At 39.1% G+C, this 21,662-nt stretch overlaps 1 protein-coding gene across 1 annotated transcript in view; it reads left to right on the top strand.

The window, feature by feature from the left end:
• The window catches only part of NWD2 (NACHT and WD repeat domain containing 2), a 162,296-nt gene that overhangs the window by 60,023 nt on the left and 80,611 nt on the right, over nt 1–21,662 (top strand). Inside the window, exon 2 of the mRNA XM_037003083.2 lies at nt 9,421–9,509. Within this exon, the coding sequence (XP_036858978.1) occupies nt 9,421–9,509 (89 nt within the window). The remainder of the gene's footprint in view (nt 1–9,420; nt 9,510–21,662) is intronic.

Below are 21,662 nucleotides of genomic sequence, written 5' to 3'. Positions count from 1 at the left end.
GTCCTGGAGTGAAGCCCAGTCCTCTAGGAGGCAAGCCACCTCAGACCACATACCCATTGGGGGACATTTGACTGTCTCCCCATTCACAGGGGCTGCCTGCTGAGGCACCCCTCTCATAAGGGCAGCCTGTTCTGTTCCTTGGTCAACAATGAATCCTGCTGATGTCACCAACTATCTTGCCAATGGGTTTCAGCCCAGGCAAGTTCATTATGGTTTCAGTGAGACCAACGAAAGACAATGGAACGTGCTTGGGGTAAAAGAGTTTATTATCCAGTTTGTTCTCCCAGCAATAGATCAAACACTAGAATTATGTCTGCATCCAATAGTCTGCAGGTCTGTAATCCTCCTCCATCTCTGCCTCCATGCAGAGAATTGGACAGAGCTCTTTATATAGTGCCTCAAGTCAGTAATAGCTTATTGCCTATAGGCATGAAAGTAGCAGCAGGCCTGTTACATCATCAAGCAGTTTAGGTTGAGGTGAGGATCCCGGACATAGGAACTTCAATTTTCCCCAGAATTGGTCACCAGGGCTTAATAGAAAATAACTAAAAGTTGCCTCAAGAATCCCTTATTTTCTGACATTCCTCTTTCACTGTGTTTTAGGCCTCTGTGCATTGCTTAGTTTTTTTCCAACTATGTGACACATTTAAGATACATCTTTAAATATTTTATGCCATATTTTAGTGTGATATTTGTGCAGGTTTCTTTGCCTCAATATTACCAGAAACAAGTCCAGCATTATATAATTGACACTTTGTTCCTTAAATGTATTGAGGTGTAGAAATTATACAGTTAGTAAATTCCTACCAGAAACTTTTAAAAGTATTTTGATAAGTTGATGATACATATTTTTAATTAAGAAATTTATATCTTAACTAATGGTTTTCCCTAAAGCTTTGAAAAATATCTAGAAAGTTTAATTAATTTAAAGACTGTAATATGGGACAAGATATCATGATTGTTGTAGCTACTTCACTATTATATTTACTTAAAATTATCATAGATTTTTTTAAATGCCTTAATAAATCTTTAACATCCCTCAAGTTATTTGATAAGAATAATTGCAAGCATTTATGGTACAATTACCATATACCAGCTGTTGCTTAGAGACTCTATTTAATCTTCACAACAACCTCATAAGGTTGACTAGTAATGTTGATTCTATAAAATAAATGAAAAAAAAAGTTGAGACCCAGAAAGATTTAGTGATTTGCCCAAGATGACACAGCTGGTAGGTAAAAGAGCTGAAATTCAGATGTAGGGAATTTGGATCCAGAGCCACACTCAGTCCCTCCACTATCTTCTCTGTTTGATAACAGTTGGTGCACGTAACGGAGAAGGTAATAAGCAAGACTGACCAAGGTGTGCTTTATATTTAATTTAAATAATGGCTCTCAAAAAACAATTGCAAAATGTGCTGGGATTTTGAAAGGTATTCTGTAGATCAGTTTGGAGAATCTCAAGCATGTACTTTTTCTCTGGATTCCTCAGAACTTTCTGTATACAAAATGTTGTCATCTGAGAATAAAAATAGTTTTATTTTTTTCCCTTCCCATTTAGATGCCTTTTGGTATTATATTTTTCTTCGCTCCACTGACTAGAACCTCCAATTAAAATTTTGAACAAAAGTGACAAGAAAGTATTCCTGATCACAGTGGAAAACATTCAGTCTTACACCATGAAACATGGTGCTAATTCTATGGTTTTGTGTAAATGTCTTCTATTGGCGTGAGGAAATTCCTTTCTGTCTCCTGTGGCTGAGTTTTTATCCTTAATGGTTATTAACTTCATTAAATGTTTTTTCTGCATCTAATAGAAGACATATGGTTGTCTTCTATTAACATGGCCTATTACATTAATTGATTTTCAAATGTTAAACTAACCTCTAATTCATGTAATAAATCCCACTTGAACATACTGTATATGTTGCTGGGTCCAGATTGGTAGCAGTTTGTTAAGGATTTTTGCCTCTGTGTTCATAAAGGATATACTGGTTTGTAGTTTTTGTTTTGTGTTTTTTTCTTATGATGTCTTTGGCTTTGGGTTTAGGATAATTTAGCTGTCAAGTCTAAGTTGAGAAGTGTTCTCTATTTTCTGACAGTGTTTGTAAAGGATAATTTCTCCTTTAAATATTGATATAATTAGTTAAACACTCTGGGCTGGTGATTTCCCCTGTGGGAAGAGTTTCACTAATTCAAATTTTTTACTTGTTATAGATCTCTTAATATTTTCTTATGTTTAATTAGTTTCAGTAATTTGTGTTTCTAGAATTTGTTCATTTTATCCAACTTTTCTAATTTATTAGGAATAAAATTATTGTTCATAGTATACTCTTGCAGTTTTTTTAACTTCCATAGCGTCAGAATGCCACATGGCTCCTCTTTGTTCCCAATTTTGATAATTTCTCTTCTCTCTTTTCTCTTGGCCAACCTAATCTGAAAGTTTGTAAATTTTATTGATCTTTCAATGAACCAACTTTTTACTTTATTCTGTTTTTCCCCTGTGTTTTATTTCCTTGATTTCCACTCTAATTTTCCTTCAGCTTGCTTTGGGTTGAGTTTTCTCTTCTTTTTCTAGTTTAAGGTAGAATTATAAGTTACTGATTTGAGACCTGTTATTTCTGCTATAGGTGCTTAAAGATGATTTCTTTCTAACCACTGCTTTAGCTACCTTTCATGAATTTTGACATGTGTTTTCATTTCATTCAGTTCAAAATATTTTGTTTCTTTCTGCATTGCTATTTGATGTATGAGTTATTTAGAAGCATGTCAGTTAATTTCCTGATGTCTAGGGAATCCCTAAAGTTCTTTGTTATTGTTTTCTAATGCTATATTATGGTTGGAAATCTTATTTATTGTAATTTCAATTATGCTGAATTTATAGACTTGTTTGTATTCTAGTTTATTACATATCATAGGAGCACTAGAAAAGAATGTTTTGCCTTTAGGTAGCTGTTTTGTCTTTTGCCTTTGGGTGGATTGTTTTGTAAATGTCAAGTCAAGTTGTTTGATAGTGCAGTTTGAATTTTCTATGTCCTTATTGATTTTCTGTTTAGTTGTTTCATCAGCTATTGAGACTAGGCTGTAGAAATCACCACAGTCAATTTTTTTTTTTGAGAGGGCATCTCATATTTATTGATCAAATGGTTGTTAACAACAATAAAATTCTGTATAGGGGAGTCAATGCTCAATGCACAATCATTAATCCACCCCAAGCCTAATTCTTGTCAGTCTCCAATCTTCTGAAGCATAACGAACAAGTTCTTACATGGTGAATTTTTTTAACATAGTCTTGTTGAATACAGAATTCTTGGTTGACATTTTTTTCCCTATATTTTGAGTATGCTGTTCCATTGTCTTCTGGCTTCCATTCCTTCTGATGAGAAGTCAGCCATTAACTTTATTGTTCTCTATATGTGATGAGTCATTTTTCTCATGCCACTTTCAAGATTTTCTCTTTATTTTGATCTAAGTGTATATCTCTTAGTGTTTATCCTACTTGGGCTCTTTGAACAGCTTGGCTATGTAGATTAATGTTTTCCATTAAATTTGGGTCATTTTTGAAATTATGCATTCACTTTTTCTCCCCTCCTTTCTTCTACCTTCTGGGACTCCATTTACATATGTCCTACTATAATTGATGTTGTCCCACAGGTTTCTGGAGCCTTGGTCATTTTTCTTTATTCTTTAAACATGATTACTTTGTATTCTTTGAATATATTTATAACAGCTGCTTTGAAGTCTTTGTCAGCTAAATGCAACATACAAACCCACTCAGGGATCATTTCTGTTGACTGCTTCTTTTCTCCTTATCATATATTGCATTTCTGTGTGTCTTTGTAAATCTCATAATTTTTTGTTAGAAATGTTGGATATTTTAGGTGATAGATTGTAACAAACCTAGATTGTGATACTTACCTCTGAGTGATATTTTTAAATTTGTTTCTGTATGTTTTTGGTTTGTTTAGTAACTTGCCTACACTAAGTCTGTGGAATCTACTTCCCACAGCATGGACTGCTGGGATATCTCTGCCCAGTTATTTAATGATGATTATTCCTGGCTTTCTAGAAGTCACACACTTGTCTGCAATCTTACTGTCTGTCAGTGATTTGTCAGTATTTCTTCTCAAATATCTCAAGCCAATTAGTCTCCATCCTCTGCCAGGGGGTCTGTGTGGGTTGGGGAACACATGCAAAGTTTAGCCAGTGTTTTACTCTATCCCAGCTTTTACTTTCCACCAGGCATTTCATGTTTCTACTGTTCATATACACAGGCTTGGAGTCAGCCAGGAATATACGGATAGCTTCCAGTCACTCTTATATTTCTGGATGCCTTGCCGTCAGCCAGGAATGTGCAGAGAGCTTATGAATAGCCTCTATGGCTATTTATTTCCTTGATTTTATCAAATATGGATGAAGCTACAGGTTAGCTGAGCCACTGGGCTTCCCCATTTCTGTACCTTTGAGATTGCTACAACTCCTAGCAACATGGAAGGGCATGGAGTTTTTCCACACTTAGCCCCAAATTAAGTGAGTCCTCCCTGGCAAAGAAGTTGTTGATATTCACAGCTTGACCTTCTCTGAAATGGGTGAGTATAGTTAAGGGAGTGATGGGAGACAGCCCAGGCAAGAATTCCACAGACTCTCACTGTTTGTACCCAAAGTTCAGTTGTTTTTCATGCATAATCATTTTCCGGTTTGTTTTATGCCTTTGATCTCTTGTTGACTTACAGAGCTTTAAAATGCTTATTTTGACCTTTTTTTCCAGTTTTATTATTGCACGTTGTGAAGAGGCTCTACTGAGCTCCTTCTTTTGCCGTATTCTTTCATATTGTAATGTACACTCCAGACTCACACACTGGTATTAATGCTATCAACACACAATTATTGCTGGAAAATGACATTGGATTTTGATTTATGTTAGCTTTATGGAGATAAATTCTTTATGTGGGCTTAATTAAGGTTTTCTTTACAGTAGCATCTATTTGCTCACTCATTTATTGAGTCTACTATAATTTCTGCTCTAATTTCTGTGGTATAAAGATTTATGAGATAGTCCCTGCTTTTCATGAATTCATGAGTCTAATGGGTGAGATAATCTGAAAATAAATAATTGGAATAAAGTAGAATAAGTGATATCATTATGTAAGGGTGAGCAAGTGCTATGGAGTGACCTGGAGAGAGCATGACTGCTCTGACTAGTAAGAATTCACAAAGTGTGCTGCCTTTGATTGGGATTCAAGATAGTCAGAGTCTGGCAAGCAAATGGGATACACTAGATCAGAAATTCAGAGCATAGAAAGCAGTATGTGTAAGTAATATCTGGAAAACTTGAAGGGTACGTGGTAAAGATCAGTAGAAGATAGAACTTAGCTAAAAGATACATTTACATCTTCTGACCATTCTGGCCTTATCCTCTGGGCCACCAGATGCCAGCCAAGTTCTTTAATGATCAAAATAATTTTTGCTTTTGTCTGGGGATTTATATCTGGGAACTATGTGGAGTTTAAGACTGCAGGGAGGAGGGACATAATACAACTCACTTAAATAGGAGAATTTGGAGCTCTCAAGGGTGAGAGATGGTGATTGCAAAAATAGAGAATGGCCAAATTCAAAATGTTTATGATAAAACAGACAGGATTGGTGATACTGAAATAAGGAAGGGTGAGTTTTGCTGGTTGCGCACAGAAGCCTTAGAAAAAATAGAGAGAAGATGTCCTCTGGGAAGCCACCAAGTAAGTCAACCCAAACAGCAGCAACAACGGAAGCCAGATAGGGTGTCCACATGGATCATTGGCTAAGGAGCCACATAAAGAAAGAGAATCCCAGCAAGTGCAAAATTTCAGAAGCCTGGGGAACCAGGGAGGAATGATAGTTGTAGCAGAAGATGTGTGATGGATCCTAAATAAATTTTCTGAGCTGCCAAGTGGGAAATAGCTTAATCTAATATCCATGGCCTTGAGTTTTGAGTGTGGTAGGGGCAGTAAGAGGTCCTAATCCAACGGAGTGATTTTGACACTTTTTTATTTCTATTTGGAATCAATGTTAACCCTTCTTGAGGTAGGATAATGGCACTGATCAAACTTATTCCCCAACATATGTTCTTCCTGTGGAAAACTCAGCACTGCACAGAGACTTCATTAACTCTGAAATCATCAAGGAATTATTTAGAAAGCAACTCCTTAAAAACCTCCCAATGCTGCCAAAGTGTTAATGCAACTCTTAAAAGCATTAAGGAGCTGGGCAGATACAAATGGAGGCAATGACTATGTGTAAAGAATAAATGATGTCATTCCTTGTCTCAGAGCTATGTTTTTTTAAGAGGTCCCTTTTTACGTGTGACATTCTGTGAGTTAATTTTCCTGTCTATGACATTCTAATGTTTTTTCCTTGCCAACCATCCAGATTTGCTGTCAGTATGAATCAGGTTTTTTTTAATATAATTAAGCCAGCTTATCTGCCATCCGTCATAATTAATCCATTCTATCTTAATTACTTTTCCATTTCCTAGAGCCAATCATCCTACATTAGAACAAATATGGGAAAGTATGAGTCATTTTTATAATAACAAAATGCCTGTCAGATATGGATGTTTGTTTCTTTCACATTTTTAGGAAGATCCAACATACTTGGTAAAATATATGAGCATTCTGCCAGAAACACAGAAACCAAAAAAGAAATCAATATTTCAGTTCATTTACTTGCCTCATGAAACCAACTTTGTAAACCCCATTGTTTATTTCCCAGAATTCACATAGTTTTGATTCTGTATCCATCCAATAACAAATTGTAATACAGGAAACGCTTCTGTTTCTGGAGGTAATTGCAGAGAGCATTGCCTGTCAGCTCATTCTTGTCACTGGCACATGTGTGGGTTTTTTCATTCATTCATTTCTTAATTGAGTGTGATTCTAATCACCAGGGATGCAGCAGTGAATTAGACAAAAGAAGGTTCTGACTCCATTTGAGCTCACATCACAGTAGGGGAGACAGTATAGTAAACAAATATCAGCAGTAGGGATGAGTACTGTGCAAAGACTTGAAAGAAGGAAATGTGCTGGAGAGTGTACCCATAGATGGAAGGCTCAGAGCAATCCTCTTTGAGGAGGTGACATTAAAGCTGACACCTGAATGACAGGAGATGCTGTGAGATGATCACAGGGCTAAGCATTCCAGAAAGAAGTTACGGCTGGAACAAAGGCCATGAGTGGGAATGTAATTGAGAAACCAAATGACCATCCATGCTGCTGGGGTGACCATAAACTCCAGAAAAGTGGCAAAAGATGAGCTTTAAGAGAAGGAAAGTATTTCAGATACAGAGTGTGATTTCTTTCCTGATGAAGACCTGCTGGAGGGTTTTAAATGAGATGGTGATATGAGCTGACTCACATTTTTAAAAACCTAACTAGATCTCTAGATTCAAACCCAGGTTCTCCAGCTTAGAGGACATATGACCTCAGGCAAGTCTCGTAACTTCTCTGTATTGCAGTTTCCTCTTATAAAAAAAGGAATGATCCATTTACCTGTTTTGTAGGGTTGTTGTCAGAAGTGAGAAAATACATAAAGAATTAGTTGGCACAAGACTAGGCTATAGTAAGCACTCAGTATATTTAGCAATTATATCCTCCTTACGATGGCACATTCAGGTCTCAGTACCTAGTAATAAACTGAGTTAAAATAATATTTGTAAAAAACAATTTCTTGTTCTGTGTCATCTCATAATTATCAATGTATTATTTTGATACTATTTCTTTAGAATATCTTAATCTTTGCTTAATATATTCCCAACTTTCACATCTGGTAGTATTTTCTTATATTTAAAGTGACTCTTGTTATCTGGATTTTAAACATCTGTAGCCTTTCAGAGAGATTGGTTATTGTCAGCTCTATTGTGAAGTTAATATTTTTGGCCCTTAAAATGGGGTGAGGGAGGAGGGGCATCTGATCCCAAGGTCGTATAAATCATATAAAATCTTTGTACACTGCCTCCACCGGTGCCATAACAGCGCACGGTCACTGCTCAAACATGCCAGTCCTCTGCTCGGCCCTCCTGCTTTCCCTTTGGACTTAGGTCCATGGTTGGAAAAGACACTATTCTTCTGGATTGCAGGGTAATCTAGAAGGTCTTGAATTGACTCTTTGGTTACCATGTAAACACTGGCTCCTGTCTCTCTGTCAGGCCACAGCTGCATTTCAGATTCTAGAGAATGGGTATTTGCATCTCAAAATAGGCTTGAGAACAGTAGGAGAGTGGAGTAGGTCAGTATGGCATATGGTTGAATTTGAATGGACAGTTGTGCTTGAGAATAAGAAGGAAATTCTTTTAAATTGGTTCCTTCGTCATAAATGCAGTATGCAAATGTTTCCTAGTTATGTTGGGATTGAGGCACATTTAACAAATGGTACTTTTTATGAGATAACCCATCAGCCTAACTTTCAAAAACTCTGTTTCTCATCTCTCATTGCATTTAGTTGGGTGAGGAACAGCCTTTCATTTCCCTGTAAGAATTTTACTGCGTCAACATTGATGTGGAGCATTGTTCAGTACATGGGCTGTGGAATCCCTTTCTGTGTAAAAATATTCAACATTAAGTACATAACATATTCTGTGGTTCTTCTGGTTTCAGGTTTTCTGCTTCTTGCATTTGTTTTATGACATGGATAATACAAAATATTTTATTTAGAAGCTTTTACATGGTGTGGAACATTTAAAACAACTTCTCTCTCTCATATAATAGGTCGTCCCTAAGCCCAAGGTAGGAGGTGTTACTCTGTTAAACTGTTGGCCAATCACATCTCTACTGTGCATTGAATCTTCTGGTTTTGGATGTTGGCTCCCACAGTTTGTCTCTCCTAACTATTGTGCTGATTGTATAGATATTGTACTGAATTCACAAAAGTCACATTATTTCTCAATCAGAGGAAATAGTGCTTGAGTCTGGTTTTTTTTTTTCCTTGGGAGGAGAAAGGGGAAGTCAGTAACTAATGTGTGTGTGTGTGTGTGTGTGTGTGTGTTATGTGTGTTTTTGTAAGTTTTATACTTAATGGGACTGAAATACCTGATAACCCTACAATTTCTCCTTCTATGTCTTCCAAAGACAGTGTGGTTGTGGCTATTTCAGAGCTCCACGTGAAGGACCACATGGGCATAAAGAATCGACTGTGAATTCTCAGCTCTGCCAGCATACACTGAACTGCCTAGTGGGGCTCCCTGTGTGTGCCTAGTGGAGGGATCTCTGACCCCCCTGCTCTGTTAAGAGCAGGGCTTCGACAGCAATCAAATATCCCGTAATTTCATAATGCAGCACTCCAGCTTGGTTATAGTAATGTTAATATTCATTTGTAAACTTTTACTGTTTTCCAGCTACATATGCATGTGTGGACATAACTCACTTTCTATTTGTTTGTTTTTCTACCACAGACACAGGAGCAGAAAGACAGGCACTAAAAGAAAACGTGTATCCTAAATTGAGAGAATTCTGCAGAGAAAACTATGGATTAGAATTTCAGGTAACTCTGATATTAATTTCATTTTTAATTATGTCAACTAAATAAGTAACATTTGTGTTTGTTTCTTATCACAACTTGGGTGTTCCAAAAGACAAGTTTTAAGCCCTGAAAAATATCATTTCTTTAAGCATGGTTAAAAAGAAACACTGGAAAATAGAAATACGATAGCCATTTTTGGTATTTTGCACTTTTATGCTGTTCCTTGGATCCTGCCTGGTTTGGGCTCACCTGTTTCTTTGAACCGTGTTTATTTGCTTCTTTGACAATCTGTTATTATCAAAAAGGTGAAGGTTACTGACTACCTGCCTTTAAGCCATGGGCTCTAAAAATGTTTTGCATCTAAACTGAGATGAACTTTCTCACAAGTATTTCCTTGTAACAGCCTGGCCAGTCCTTGCCTTCTATCTTGCCTTTTAGTTTTTATTCACAGTGAAAGAGGTCCTTTTTCCTTTAAAGGCATTTAAAGGATTTACCATTTACAAAAAAAAAAAATCAGCCTTTGAAGAGACAGTAACTCTGCATATCATCACTAAAGTTCATGAACAGCCTGGCATTTGTAGACACCATTGATTTTGACACCAAATAGAAAAGTACTAGAAAACATTGGTCATATCTTGGACATTCAAAATTTAAAAAGTAAATGGCTCCTGCAATAGAGTTAGTCAAAAATTTTCAACCTTATTTGTAATGGGCATCTTAATACTGCAATGCTCTTAACTGAGGTATATGTACTTAGAGGTTTGTGATATAAATGCACAATGCACCACTGTTAGTAGCAGAAAATTTCACCCTTGATTTGTGCCTCCTGAATAAATATTTTATTTTGGTAAACCTCATGATACTTTCTAATATGATGTATAAAATACTAGTTTCAAATGGCTTCAATCTCAATGCATAGTGTCAGTCAGCCATCAGCCACAGACAATATAACACATATATTAAATGGTTATGCATAAGTCACCACTGACTTGGTAAATTGGGAACCTAGATTAAATTCCTTGTTGTGAACTCAGCACTACCCTCCCTGAGAAATCTGGTTCTACTGATAACAGGGTCTCAACTGTTATAAAAATTCTGATCTGTCAAGTTTTGCAAAGACTTCACACTCCTTGGAGGACTCCATTTAACTATAAAGAAATGTTTTCATGCATATTAGTCCCATCTTTTAGTTTGTTTTGGTTTGTGTCATATTTGTCAGCAGAGGGAAGAAGGTAGTGAGCTATGTAACAGCCCCCATAAAATATGGTGTTGATTAGGATTAGCTGAGGGGGGAAAAAGAAAAGCATATTTTCTAAATTATAAGTAGGTACAGCAGAAGACAGATAAAGCCAGAGGAAACATGTAGAAGCAGGTCCATAGAATAAATTGATGGCAAGGATCATTCTAGGCAGGTGCATTGAATCAGTCGATGAGCAGTGAAAACAGCTCTGGGCAAAGAAGATAGGGAACTGAGACCCGGCTCTACTGCAGGGGACTTAACCCATGCACCTTCAGTTCAGTGTCTAAAAGGAGGGCAGTGACAGCTTACATATCTGAGGCTGTGTTGGGAATAAATAAAATATGCAAGACTACATTTCTTTTCTACCTTTAAGCCTAAAAGAAGTTCACCTATATGTCTGAATCTTTTAAAAACATACTTTGTTAGTATCGTCTTTCTGGTAGGTTGATTATAGCTTTCCCTGAGGATATATTTTCAGAGAGACAGTTCTCTTTTCTCAACTGCAAGAAAAATATGATGCCAGAAGCTTCATGGAAAAAAACCGGTTCACCCAAACAGGATTCCATCTCTGGTCATGCACTGAACCCAAGAGAAACAAATTTCCTAGAATCACGCAAACACATCAGTCTATTCCGTGTTCCATTCCGTGTCTCCTTGCCTTCCTGCTGTCCTCTCTACCTACAGTGCTTTCAGTCTGGTTCTTCCCCTGCTCCACCTCCGAAGTCCTGCTCATTCTCAAGACCCCCAGTTATGTCCCTCTTGTCCTTGACCACTGCCCTGGAGCAGAACCCCCATTTGGTTCCTTGAACACTTCAAGCCCATTCCCACTCAAGGACTTCGCCCTGGCTGTTCTCTTTTTGTAGGAATCCTCCCCCACTCATCTTCACATGAGTGCTCCCTTATTGTCCTTCAGGTCTCCACTGAAATGTCACTTCCTAGAACTGTTTCCCTAATGACCTAAAATAACCATCTATGTGCTCTTTTACATCTCTGTTTCAGGAATGGGCATAGCATGTGTCAATATCCAATATTTTTCTTGTTTACTCATATACTGACTTTCTAATTGTCTCTCTCCCACTAGATTATAAGTTTCACAAGAACAGGGACCTGTCTGCTTTCATGACAGATGTGTTCCTGGTCTTATAGTAGTGCCTGGCACATAGTAAAACTCCATAAGAATGTGTTGAGTGAATGAATGAATGAATGAATGAATGAGCTTATGACTGAATGAAGTCACAGCTTAAACATTACTTGCTTCAGAGAGCCTTCTCTGATCCCCCTGTCCCTCCTAGGTTATGACATGCACCCTCCTCTTTGCTGCCCTAAAATCCTAAGCCTAACTTCCAGTTGTTTATCCAGTTCATTCAAGTATTCATTGGGTATTGACCACATGCCCATGACCATCTCAAGTGCTGGGAGTTTATGAGCAAACCAATCAGACCCACCTGTGGAGCTTACATTATTATTGGGGGAGACAATAAATGATAATTCTAGTGGTAGTAGACGTGTTTTGTTTAAGAAAAATAAAACAAGGTAAGGGGTTAGAGAATGCAAGGTAGTCAGAGAAGAACTCAGTGATAACATGGCCTTTGAGCAGAGATCTGCAGAAAGTGATAGAACAAGTCATACAGATGTTTTGGGAGAAGAATTTCAGGCATAGGCAACCAGGAAAAGGGTCTGACATGGGAGCATGTTTAGAATATTCTAATAACATTAAAGAAGTCAAGTGTGAGTGGAGTAAGGGAAATAATTGTAGCAGTAGACATTAAAGTCAGATAACATGGGACCTTGTGGGCCAAGATTAAGGACTTAGAATTTTAGTGAGTAATAAGGGAAAGAGTGACATTATAGGACTTAAGTTCAAGAGATTCAAGCTCTGTGAGGGACTAGAATGGGGGTGCTAAGGAATGGTAGAAGCAGGAAGATAGTGCAGAAAAGAGATAATCATGTCATGGAATAGAGTGAGCCGTAGAAATAATGAGACATCTGGTTAAGTAAATTTTTCATCACCTGTTTGTAAGGTCTAAAAGTTCTCAGGACTGGAATTGAGTCATATTTAAGTTATTGATGATTAGTCAAATATCTGGCACATAATAGGTCATTTAGTTAAATCTTTATGAAATTAAGTTGATAGACTATGGACTCACAAGGCCATATACTTTTATCTATCTGGCTGTTTGGCAGGCTGTTTTCTAGTATTTCCTTTATTTTTTCATTTAAATTAATGAATATGAGTATCAAACTCTCTATGTGAACTTCAATTAATTCTATGTGTAATACAAATATGTTGGTTGCTCAGAGATGGAAACAACTGAATAGAAATAATGTCAAGCCCACTCAGAGTAGAGAGAACACATATGGTTTCAGAAAAAGACAAGGTGTTTAAATAATATGTTATTTAATTTCCCAGTATTCAGTAATGTCCCTCAGCTACAGAGAATGTGATAAAAAGGAAGAGCAAGGGAGTAAATTGGGGAAATCAGGACAGATTAAGGCAAAAGCAGGTGGTGCAGGACTCAATAAATAAAGTCTTGTGATTGTATCCACAGGTTTCTTGCTTTGGATGTTTCCACTCCATTCTCACTGCTGAGACCCTGGTATACCTCTCATTGCTTCAAAAATTGTATGAACAAAAAGTATTTTAACTTATTTTGTTCCCTGCTTACCCCCAAGACGTTGCAAGTCTTTGAGGAAGAGACTAGATCTCATTTATTTCTAAGTCCCCAGGACCTGGAAGAATGTTTGACATTTAGTGGGGTTTAGTGTGTTAAGCAGAACTGCCTATACCATCATCCTACTCAAGTTTTTCTACACAAGATCCCATGAGTAATCTTGCTTAAATGTCATGCTGTTCAGTCCCATTGCTTGAAAGCTTTCAGTGGCTTTCCTGCTGCCTCTAGGATCCCACTTTAATATGACCCAGCTGTCTCTCCAACTTCATCTCCCACTCTTCTCAACATAAGCACTCCATACTAGTCAAGCCATTCTTAGCCTGTCCTTGGAGCACATCTCACTGATGGTTCATTCTTGCCTTTAAAATCTCATTCACTATGTCTATTTCAGTTCTTCCATCAGAAATACCCTTTTTTCCTCCACCCTTTTTTTTCAATATCCAGCTCAAGGCCTGTCTTTTCCAAGAACTCATTAATGGTTCCCAAATACCTCACCTTCTACTCCCTGAATTGTTATAAATCTGCCCCGTCTAGCCCTCTCTGGTACCCTGAGCCAGGAGTAAAGTTGGTTAGAGGAGGGACCTCCAAAGCAGGGGCCACTTGACTCACCTGGGTGCTTTTTCATTTTCATGCAACTGCTCAACTTAATTATCATTCTTAAGAATGTATTCTGTAGCTAGCTTCTTGAGTGGGTACCTAACATTTATCTCATTTCACTTTAGTCACCAAAGTTCATAAACCTGTTTCCTTTTTCTTCACCTTTAACATCCAGTAAATCTCAAAGACCTGTTATTATCCCTCCCTAACTATTTCTTCAGTCTGCCATTTGTTCAAGTCTGTATTGGAGTCATCTCCACTATCTCCACAGAGATGCCGCTGGTCTCCTGCCCTTCATCTCTTCCTTCTCTCCAACATCAGCCCTCCTCTACCCACTGTACCCACCCGGTCCGTCTCCCACAGTATTATGTATTTCTGAAATGCAAAGATGACTCTCATCTCCTGTAGACAGTCTGCACTTCTTTAGCAGCACAGAAGGCTCTCTTTTCCACCCCTGTCTACCGCTGAGGTCTTACCTGGCACCTTTCCCACAGGCAGCCTATTTGAGCCTTTCTAAATTACATTGAGTTCCCCAAACTCATTCTTGCTTTTCCCTGAGTCTTCACACCCACTGTGCCCTCTGTGTAGGCTGCCCTTAAATTGTCCCCCAAGCAACTGACTGAAAAAACTTTTACTCATTCTTCAAGAAACAGTGAACTTCCTTCTTTTAAAATTCCATAGTGCTTTATTCCTAATCTTTAATAACATTTGTCATGACGTTTTTTAAATTGCCTTGAAAATGCCTTTCCCCACTAAATGAGAGCTCTTAGAGGTCAGAAATCATATTATTTATATCTTTATATCACCAGCATTTTTATAGTGCCTGGCTTATACTGTATACATAATAAATGTTCGTTGGTTGAAGTGAATTGACTGATTAAGTGAATAAGATCTACAAGTTGAGAGTCTAGACCAGTGCTGTGCAAAAGTATACTGTGAGTCACAGATGCAAACCACAAATGTAGTTTAAAATTTTCTACTGACCATACTTTTAAAAAGTGAAGGGAATCAGGTAAAATTTATCTTAGTAAGATATTATATATAGTCATTTTAACCAAAACATTATTACTTCAACATGTAATCAATTAAAAATTAATAAGGTATTTAACATTCTTTTTTCATACTAAGTCTTCAAAGTCCAGTGTATGTTGTATACTCATAACACATCCCAATCTGGACTGGCCACAGTTCAGGTGCTCGACTCCCATATGTGACCAGAGGCTCAGGTGCTGGACTGTGCAGCCCTAGAGAGGAGTGGTGTAAAGTTAGGGACACAGGAGCTGCAATGGGAAGGGAAATTTATTTGTACGTGTGAAAACTTCCAGATGATTAAGAGAATCATTTCACTTGTCAAATTAGTAACTGTTTCTCTTATTTGATCGCTTTTGTATATTGCATTAATAAGGTCCATAACCTGAAGTAGTTATGCAACTTTCAGGAATCAGGACTGAATAATAGTATGTATGAGACAATAGACTAAAACTGAGAGCAAGCAGTTCATTTGCCTGCTGTCTTAAGGCTTACACTGAAATGGAGAGAGGCAGGTGATGGATGCTTATTTCCTGATATTACTGAACAGCCTTGTCTTGATGGGTGCCATTTGTTACCTTCTTGCAACCTTACTGCATATAGCTTTTAAAAAGATTTCTCCCATATGCCCTTGCAATGAAGTATAGTAACTTGATCTCAGAGGAGGAACTCCCCAGTGCTGGTGCCAGCGCTCTTCCTTCTCTCTGACAGACAAGTGTTGGGAGCCTAGGTGTGTAGGAGGTATGAGGATGGAAGCTGCAGATCCTGCCAGCAGGGAGAGCTTGCCGTGCGTGCTTCCTGCCTCACAATGACATTGTGATGCCACGTGAAGGCACCAAAGGGACGGATGCTCATCCTTGGCAAAGGTGCCCCCTGAGCCCTTTGATCTGGAATTTGTCCTTCTTTTCTTGGCTTGAGGTTCCATCTCCATGTTTCCTTCAGCAGCACAGGTCCACACCTGTCCACCTGGCTTTTTGTCTCTAGACCCCCAGTTAGAAAGTCATTGTCTTCCTAAGCTGGTGCTTATGTGAGTTATCCCATCAGCATCTCCAGCTCTGCCCCTTCCACAGGCACATGAAGACAGTCCTGGTCTTGAACATTAATCCCGTATCTGAAACAGAGCCCATCCTCCTCCTCCTCTCAGTTCCCAGTTTCTCAATCACTACTGTTAGGGGTTGAATTTATTCTCCTTGGTTCTTATCCACACTGGAGCAAAGAATTGAAAGGCAGAGACACAAGAGCAAAGCAGAGGGAAAGTTTTTTTCAGTATACTCCAAGGAAAGAACGGGCCAGAGTCAAGGTAGACAGAGGCCCCGAACTTTTAGAGGAGGGTCTGTTTATCATGACCTAGCTGGATGACACTTCTTTGATTGATAGAGTGAGGTCATTTGATTGACAGCTCTAGTTATACACCCATTCTTCTTGGAGTGCACATCTTTTCCCAAAATGCACACAGAAAAGCCCATGGCTGGGGTAGGGGAGGGGATCCAATTTTATTTTAATGAGATTATGATGAGGTGTGGTTTCGGCGTTCTTAGTTTTATTTGCACCCACGTTGGGGTCAGGTTGGGACTGGTTTGGCCTGGTAGCAAAAGGCAAGAAATTATCTCCCTGCAAAGCCTTTGTTGTCTTCACGTGTGTCTTGCCAATGGCTTTCAGCCCTGGGCAAGTTCACTATGGATTCAATGAGACCGAAAAATGACAGTGGAACATTCTTGGAGTGAAAGGATTTATACCCAACTTTATTCCCACGGTGGCAGGTCAATCACTAGAATCCCATCCACTCAGAGCAAATTACATGCAGCAAGCCGGTCTCTGCCTCTGGGCCTCTCTGGCCCTGCAGCTATCTCAATCTCTGTCCTCAGCACTGCCACCACTCCAGTCTCATCTCTGCTCTCATGCAGCCTTTGCAGCCGTGCCACTGTGTCACCCAGAGCACTGGGCGGAGCTCTTTTTATACAGTCAGTAACAACATATTGCCCACACGTGTGTAGTGAGCTAGCCAACCAGGGCCAGGTGAGAATCCTGGCCATAAGAACCTTCACTTTATCCACAATGTGGGACTCCCCCTACCTGGCAGAGTTTGGGCTGTTTTTTCCTTGAACCTCATCTTCCCCTTCCCTGGCAGCTCATGTCTGTCTTTCTACCAAACACTACTATTTCATAGTCTTCCGACTTTAAAGGCTTGGCTTATAGTCCATTCTTCACCCTTTCTGACCTAGATCTAAACTGCCGCTATTCCCATTGATTCTCCTGCCACAGTGTTTCTTACAAGTTTGCCTTTTATTTCCATTTCACAAGGCTCTGTCTTTACTCAGGCTTCCATTTGTTAATAGCTGAATGACTATGGGAACATTTTCTGATCTGTCCCTACCCTGAGTGTTTTGTGTTCTGGTCCAGATTATCCACAGCTGCTCAAATAATCATCTTTGAGCAGTATTTACCAGATTTCATTCATTCTAACATGCATGTTTTTTAAGCATTTTTACATCTCAGAAAGCAAGATATCTCCTACAGATAAATGTGTCACAGTGTAATTGTAAGTACATTTCTTTTTTAGTGGAATGTACAATATTTGAGCAGCCTACAACTGATATTTTGGATTCAATAAAATGCAGCACATTATGCCATTTATGGAATATAATGAAAACAAGAAAAGTGTTTCTGTTAGACTCAGATTCAAATTCAGGATCTACAAATTACCAGTTCTGTGGCTCTGGATAAATTGCTTGATCAATTTATTGGGGTAGGTTGCTTTGACACATAGTTGACCCTTCTGTGAAATGAATGTGATAGCGTTTATTTTCCAAGATTGTTATGAGAGTTCAATGAGCTAAACAAAGCCCCTGGCACATGTAAGGCACTCAACCAATGTTAATTTCTGCCTTTCACTTTTTTAAGTCTTTCTCCTGATCAAAAATCTAGTGTAATGAGATCATTCTCATGTATTTTTCTTTTGCTCTTCTGAGTACAGCAAAAGACCTTTGGCCAAAGGCATCTGTGAGAGGTGCTTAGTGTCTATTGCAGAAGAAATATGAATGGGAAGTATATTCAGGAATATTGTCTTGAATTATAATCATAATACAAGAAGGATTATGCATCAAGACAAAAACTATTATCTTGAGAATTAGAAAAATAAACTAAATTCTTTTAATCACTTCTTGAGCATCAACCAATACCGTAGAACTCTAGCCCTGGAGATCTAATATGTAGAGAAAATGGCCCAGTTTGTCAGTATGGCAGAGCTGGGACCTACCCTATGTGATCTCTAGGAGAATGGTGGAAGGAAAGAGAGAGGCACAGTTCAGTAGACATGCTTCCCCATTTCCTTCCTCTGAGTTCTGCTTTAGAAAAGGGGAAGTGGTTAGATAAGTAAAAACAAGTGGGTGGATAGATAATACTCAGGACACTTGCCTCTGCTCTCTACTTAGGACTCTGGAAAGAGATTGCCCTACAATGATCATCCTCCCGCCACCCACAGCCTGCCAACAAAATCTGGGCACAGCCACATCATGGTCATAGAGCTCAGAGACCCTGAGGTTTAACTTCCCCACGGTGCCCCAGTTACTGTGGGCCATCCATATGCTGAGTTCAGAGCCGCTGCTGGCCTCCCTGTCAGAGAGAGGTGACCACACAAAGGACCTGGGGTGAACAAACTGGATGGGTCATGGGCCCCAAGGCTTGGATTTCTCATCCGCAGCAAGGCAGGTTGGCCAACCTGAGAGGAAGAGGCAAGTCCATGAGTTACAGTTACCTCAAGCCCAGCCTTGATGCCAGCAACCAGGCAGATGGTGGGCATCACCTGGAACTGTCCTCAAGAACTTTGTTTCTCCCCTAGCAGTAAGGTCACCTAGATGCTGTGTTAGGGAAAGGAAGAGAGCTAGTGGGAAGCCAAGATTTTTTAAATACTTGGCATCTCGATCCAAGAGAGAATAAGCACTTTATAAAGAGCCCTTAAAACATCAGTTCAAACTGAGGTTTAAATGGGATAGAACTGCATTATCCTGCTAACCTGAGGATGGAGACTTGGGCAGGAAGCCCAAACTAAGTTTAGACAAAGAAGCTTCTTTTTGCACACCAAAATGGTAGGTTAAACTAAATTATGTGAATCTAGTTTTAGCTTGACCTTATTACGAATAACTGAATTACTTGGTCTGACACTGAATGTCCATCAACCACTGTGTCCGCCTCTTTTTCTCACACCGCTTCTTTCTTGTCCCACCGCTGCCCACCTGTTCTATAAAGTCCAGTCCCCTCTGTGCAATTTTCCTCCCAACTGTCTGCCCACCCAGGAATCTCAAAATACCTTTGGCCTCTTGAGTTGCCAGAATACCTCGTTGGCTTTATAATGGACAGATATGATGCACCTGGTCTTTTCTCCATGTTGTTGACTAATCATGCCTTTTTCCACTTTCTATTAACCAGATGTATGCTTCTTTCTCAAGTGAAATGCATATTCCCTCAATGAATCACACATCATTTCCCTCAGGCCAGCACTTCAGTTTGTCCAACTCATTTCACATTTCAGTTCCATCTATCAAGGCCTGGACAGGTCTTGCCAAGTTGATATTCTGTTAGAGTATTATAAACATGTTCCATCATCCTTCTCCCATTCATCAGCCAGCTTATACAAAGGAAGAAGGAACATGAATAAAGGTGATAAAAGGGAAAGGGAGCATTTTGTCATAACCAACCTTCACTGCTTCAGTTTAACTGTTGCTATTTGGCTCACCATATCAGCAGCATGGACTGGTGCAGCTGGGAGTCATACCTGACTTCCCAAGACCATACAGTTTGCTCCTCCTTTACTTTGTGTGCATAGAAAAATCTTCTAATATTTCTCCTAAATATAGAACAGTGGCATTGTGCAGAGCTCCAGAATTTACTGAAGAAGCTCTACCTTGCTGAACATTTAATTCTGCAAAATTATGGCTGTCTGATTACCCTGATACTGGAAATCCCCCAAGAAGCTTAGTCCTTCAATGAGCAGAATGAGAGATCCCCATTTGCTGGTGCCTTTTAAGTATCCCAAGTAGGTACAATCACCACAAAGCCTTTCTCAAATTATGAACACAGGGTAGCTATTTCTTTCCATCCTCATTTTTCACTTCTCATCGGAGGGACAGAAGACCTTTTAACAAGACTGCACTGATTTAAGGGGTCTGTTCTGTTGATAATTAGTCACAAACCACTGAAAAAGTAACTTACACTCAGTTTTCTTACCAGTAAAGCAAAGTGTTTCTTCTAGCTTCCTTTCAGTTCCCAGAATCATGATACCCTGACTTTATCATCTCTGTATAGGCAGGGTGTGTCATATTTCTGTCTTCATGTGCTGTCTAGGAGTCTTTTTTGGTGCTCTCTGAAGAACAGTCTTTGTGCATGTGTCCTTCAAGCCCAGACTCCTGTCTTTCCTCCTCACTGATGTCTGCCCAAATCTCAGGGGCGGACTACTGTGCTTGGCCCCAGTGGCTTCATCTGGCCTCCTTCATTTACTCACAGTTCCTTGGTGAGCCTCTGCTCTGCACCATGTGGAGTTGTGGGTGCAGTGGACACCACAGAGTGTTGAAAATAAGCATAGCCCCTGCCCTCATGATGTCTACACTCTCACGGAGAAGACAATCATAAACAACGGGGACCAGGATGACGCTTTGCTGCAAAGGAAGTGCAGGGCGCTCTGGGTGTGCATGACCAGGGCCTCATTGAACATAGAGGCATCAGGAAGGCCTGCTGAGGAACTAATGTCTAAGCTGAATCCTGAAGGATGGGTAGATGCAGATGGCCAGGTTAAAAATATTTCAGGCAGAAGGAACACATTTCCATAAGCAAATTTGGGGAGGAAATTTAACATTATGTAGTACTACCTGCCAGGCACTTATTATTAAGTGCTCTGTATGTATTAACTTGCTTAATCCTTGCTGTGATAATAGCAGGTAAATTCCATGTTCTCCATTTTATTAGATGAGTACACTTAGAAATACAGAAGTAAATAACTGCTAAAGACCCCATAGCTAATAAGTGGCAGTCAGGATTTGAACCAAGGCTGTTAATCACTGCACCAAAAGGCCTCTTCTGTTTGCACATTCATGAACATTTACATAGATGTGTATAGGTATTTAAATAGAAGTATATATGTAAATACATATGCATGTACAAACATGTATTTCAATATATACATAAACATGCATGGTGTACAAACACATGGGTGAAGTATATAGCTGGAACATAAATAGTGAGGGAGAACACAGTATGAAATAAGGTTGGAGAGCTAGGCAGAGACTAGATCATGGAAGATCTCATAAATCAGGTCATAGATTCTAGATACTATATTCAGAGGATGGGAAGCATGAAAACGTCAACAGCCCAGGTTCAAATCCCATCTCTACTATGTGCACCTGTGTAACTTGGAGTAAGTTACTTCTCTAAGCCTCAGCTTTTTCATCTGTAAAACAGGGATGTTTTTGTCTACTTCATAAGTTTAAGGAATAAATAAATTACTCTTATGTAGTATCTGGTAGAGTAAAAGGAGGAAATCTTAGCTATGGTGGTCAGACTTAATTTTAAAAAGATCCCTCTGCCTGTGGGGTAGTGAATGGATTAGAAGACGCAAGACTGGGAGCAAGGAGAAGAGGAGGGAGT

This window comes from Manis javanica, chromosome 5, assembly GCF_040802235.1.
Source record: "Manis javanica isolate MJ-LG chromosome 5, MJ_LKY, whole genome shotgun sequence".
Taxonomy (NCBI): Eukaryota; Metazoa; Chordata; class Mammalia; order Pholidota; family Manidae; genus Manis; species Manis javanica.
This window is presented reverse-complemented; position numbering and strand designations above follow the sequence as displayed.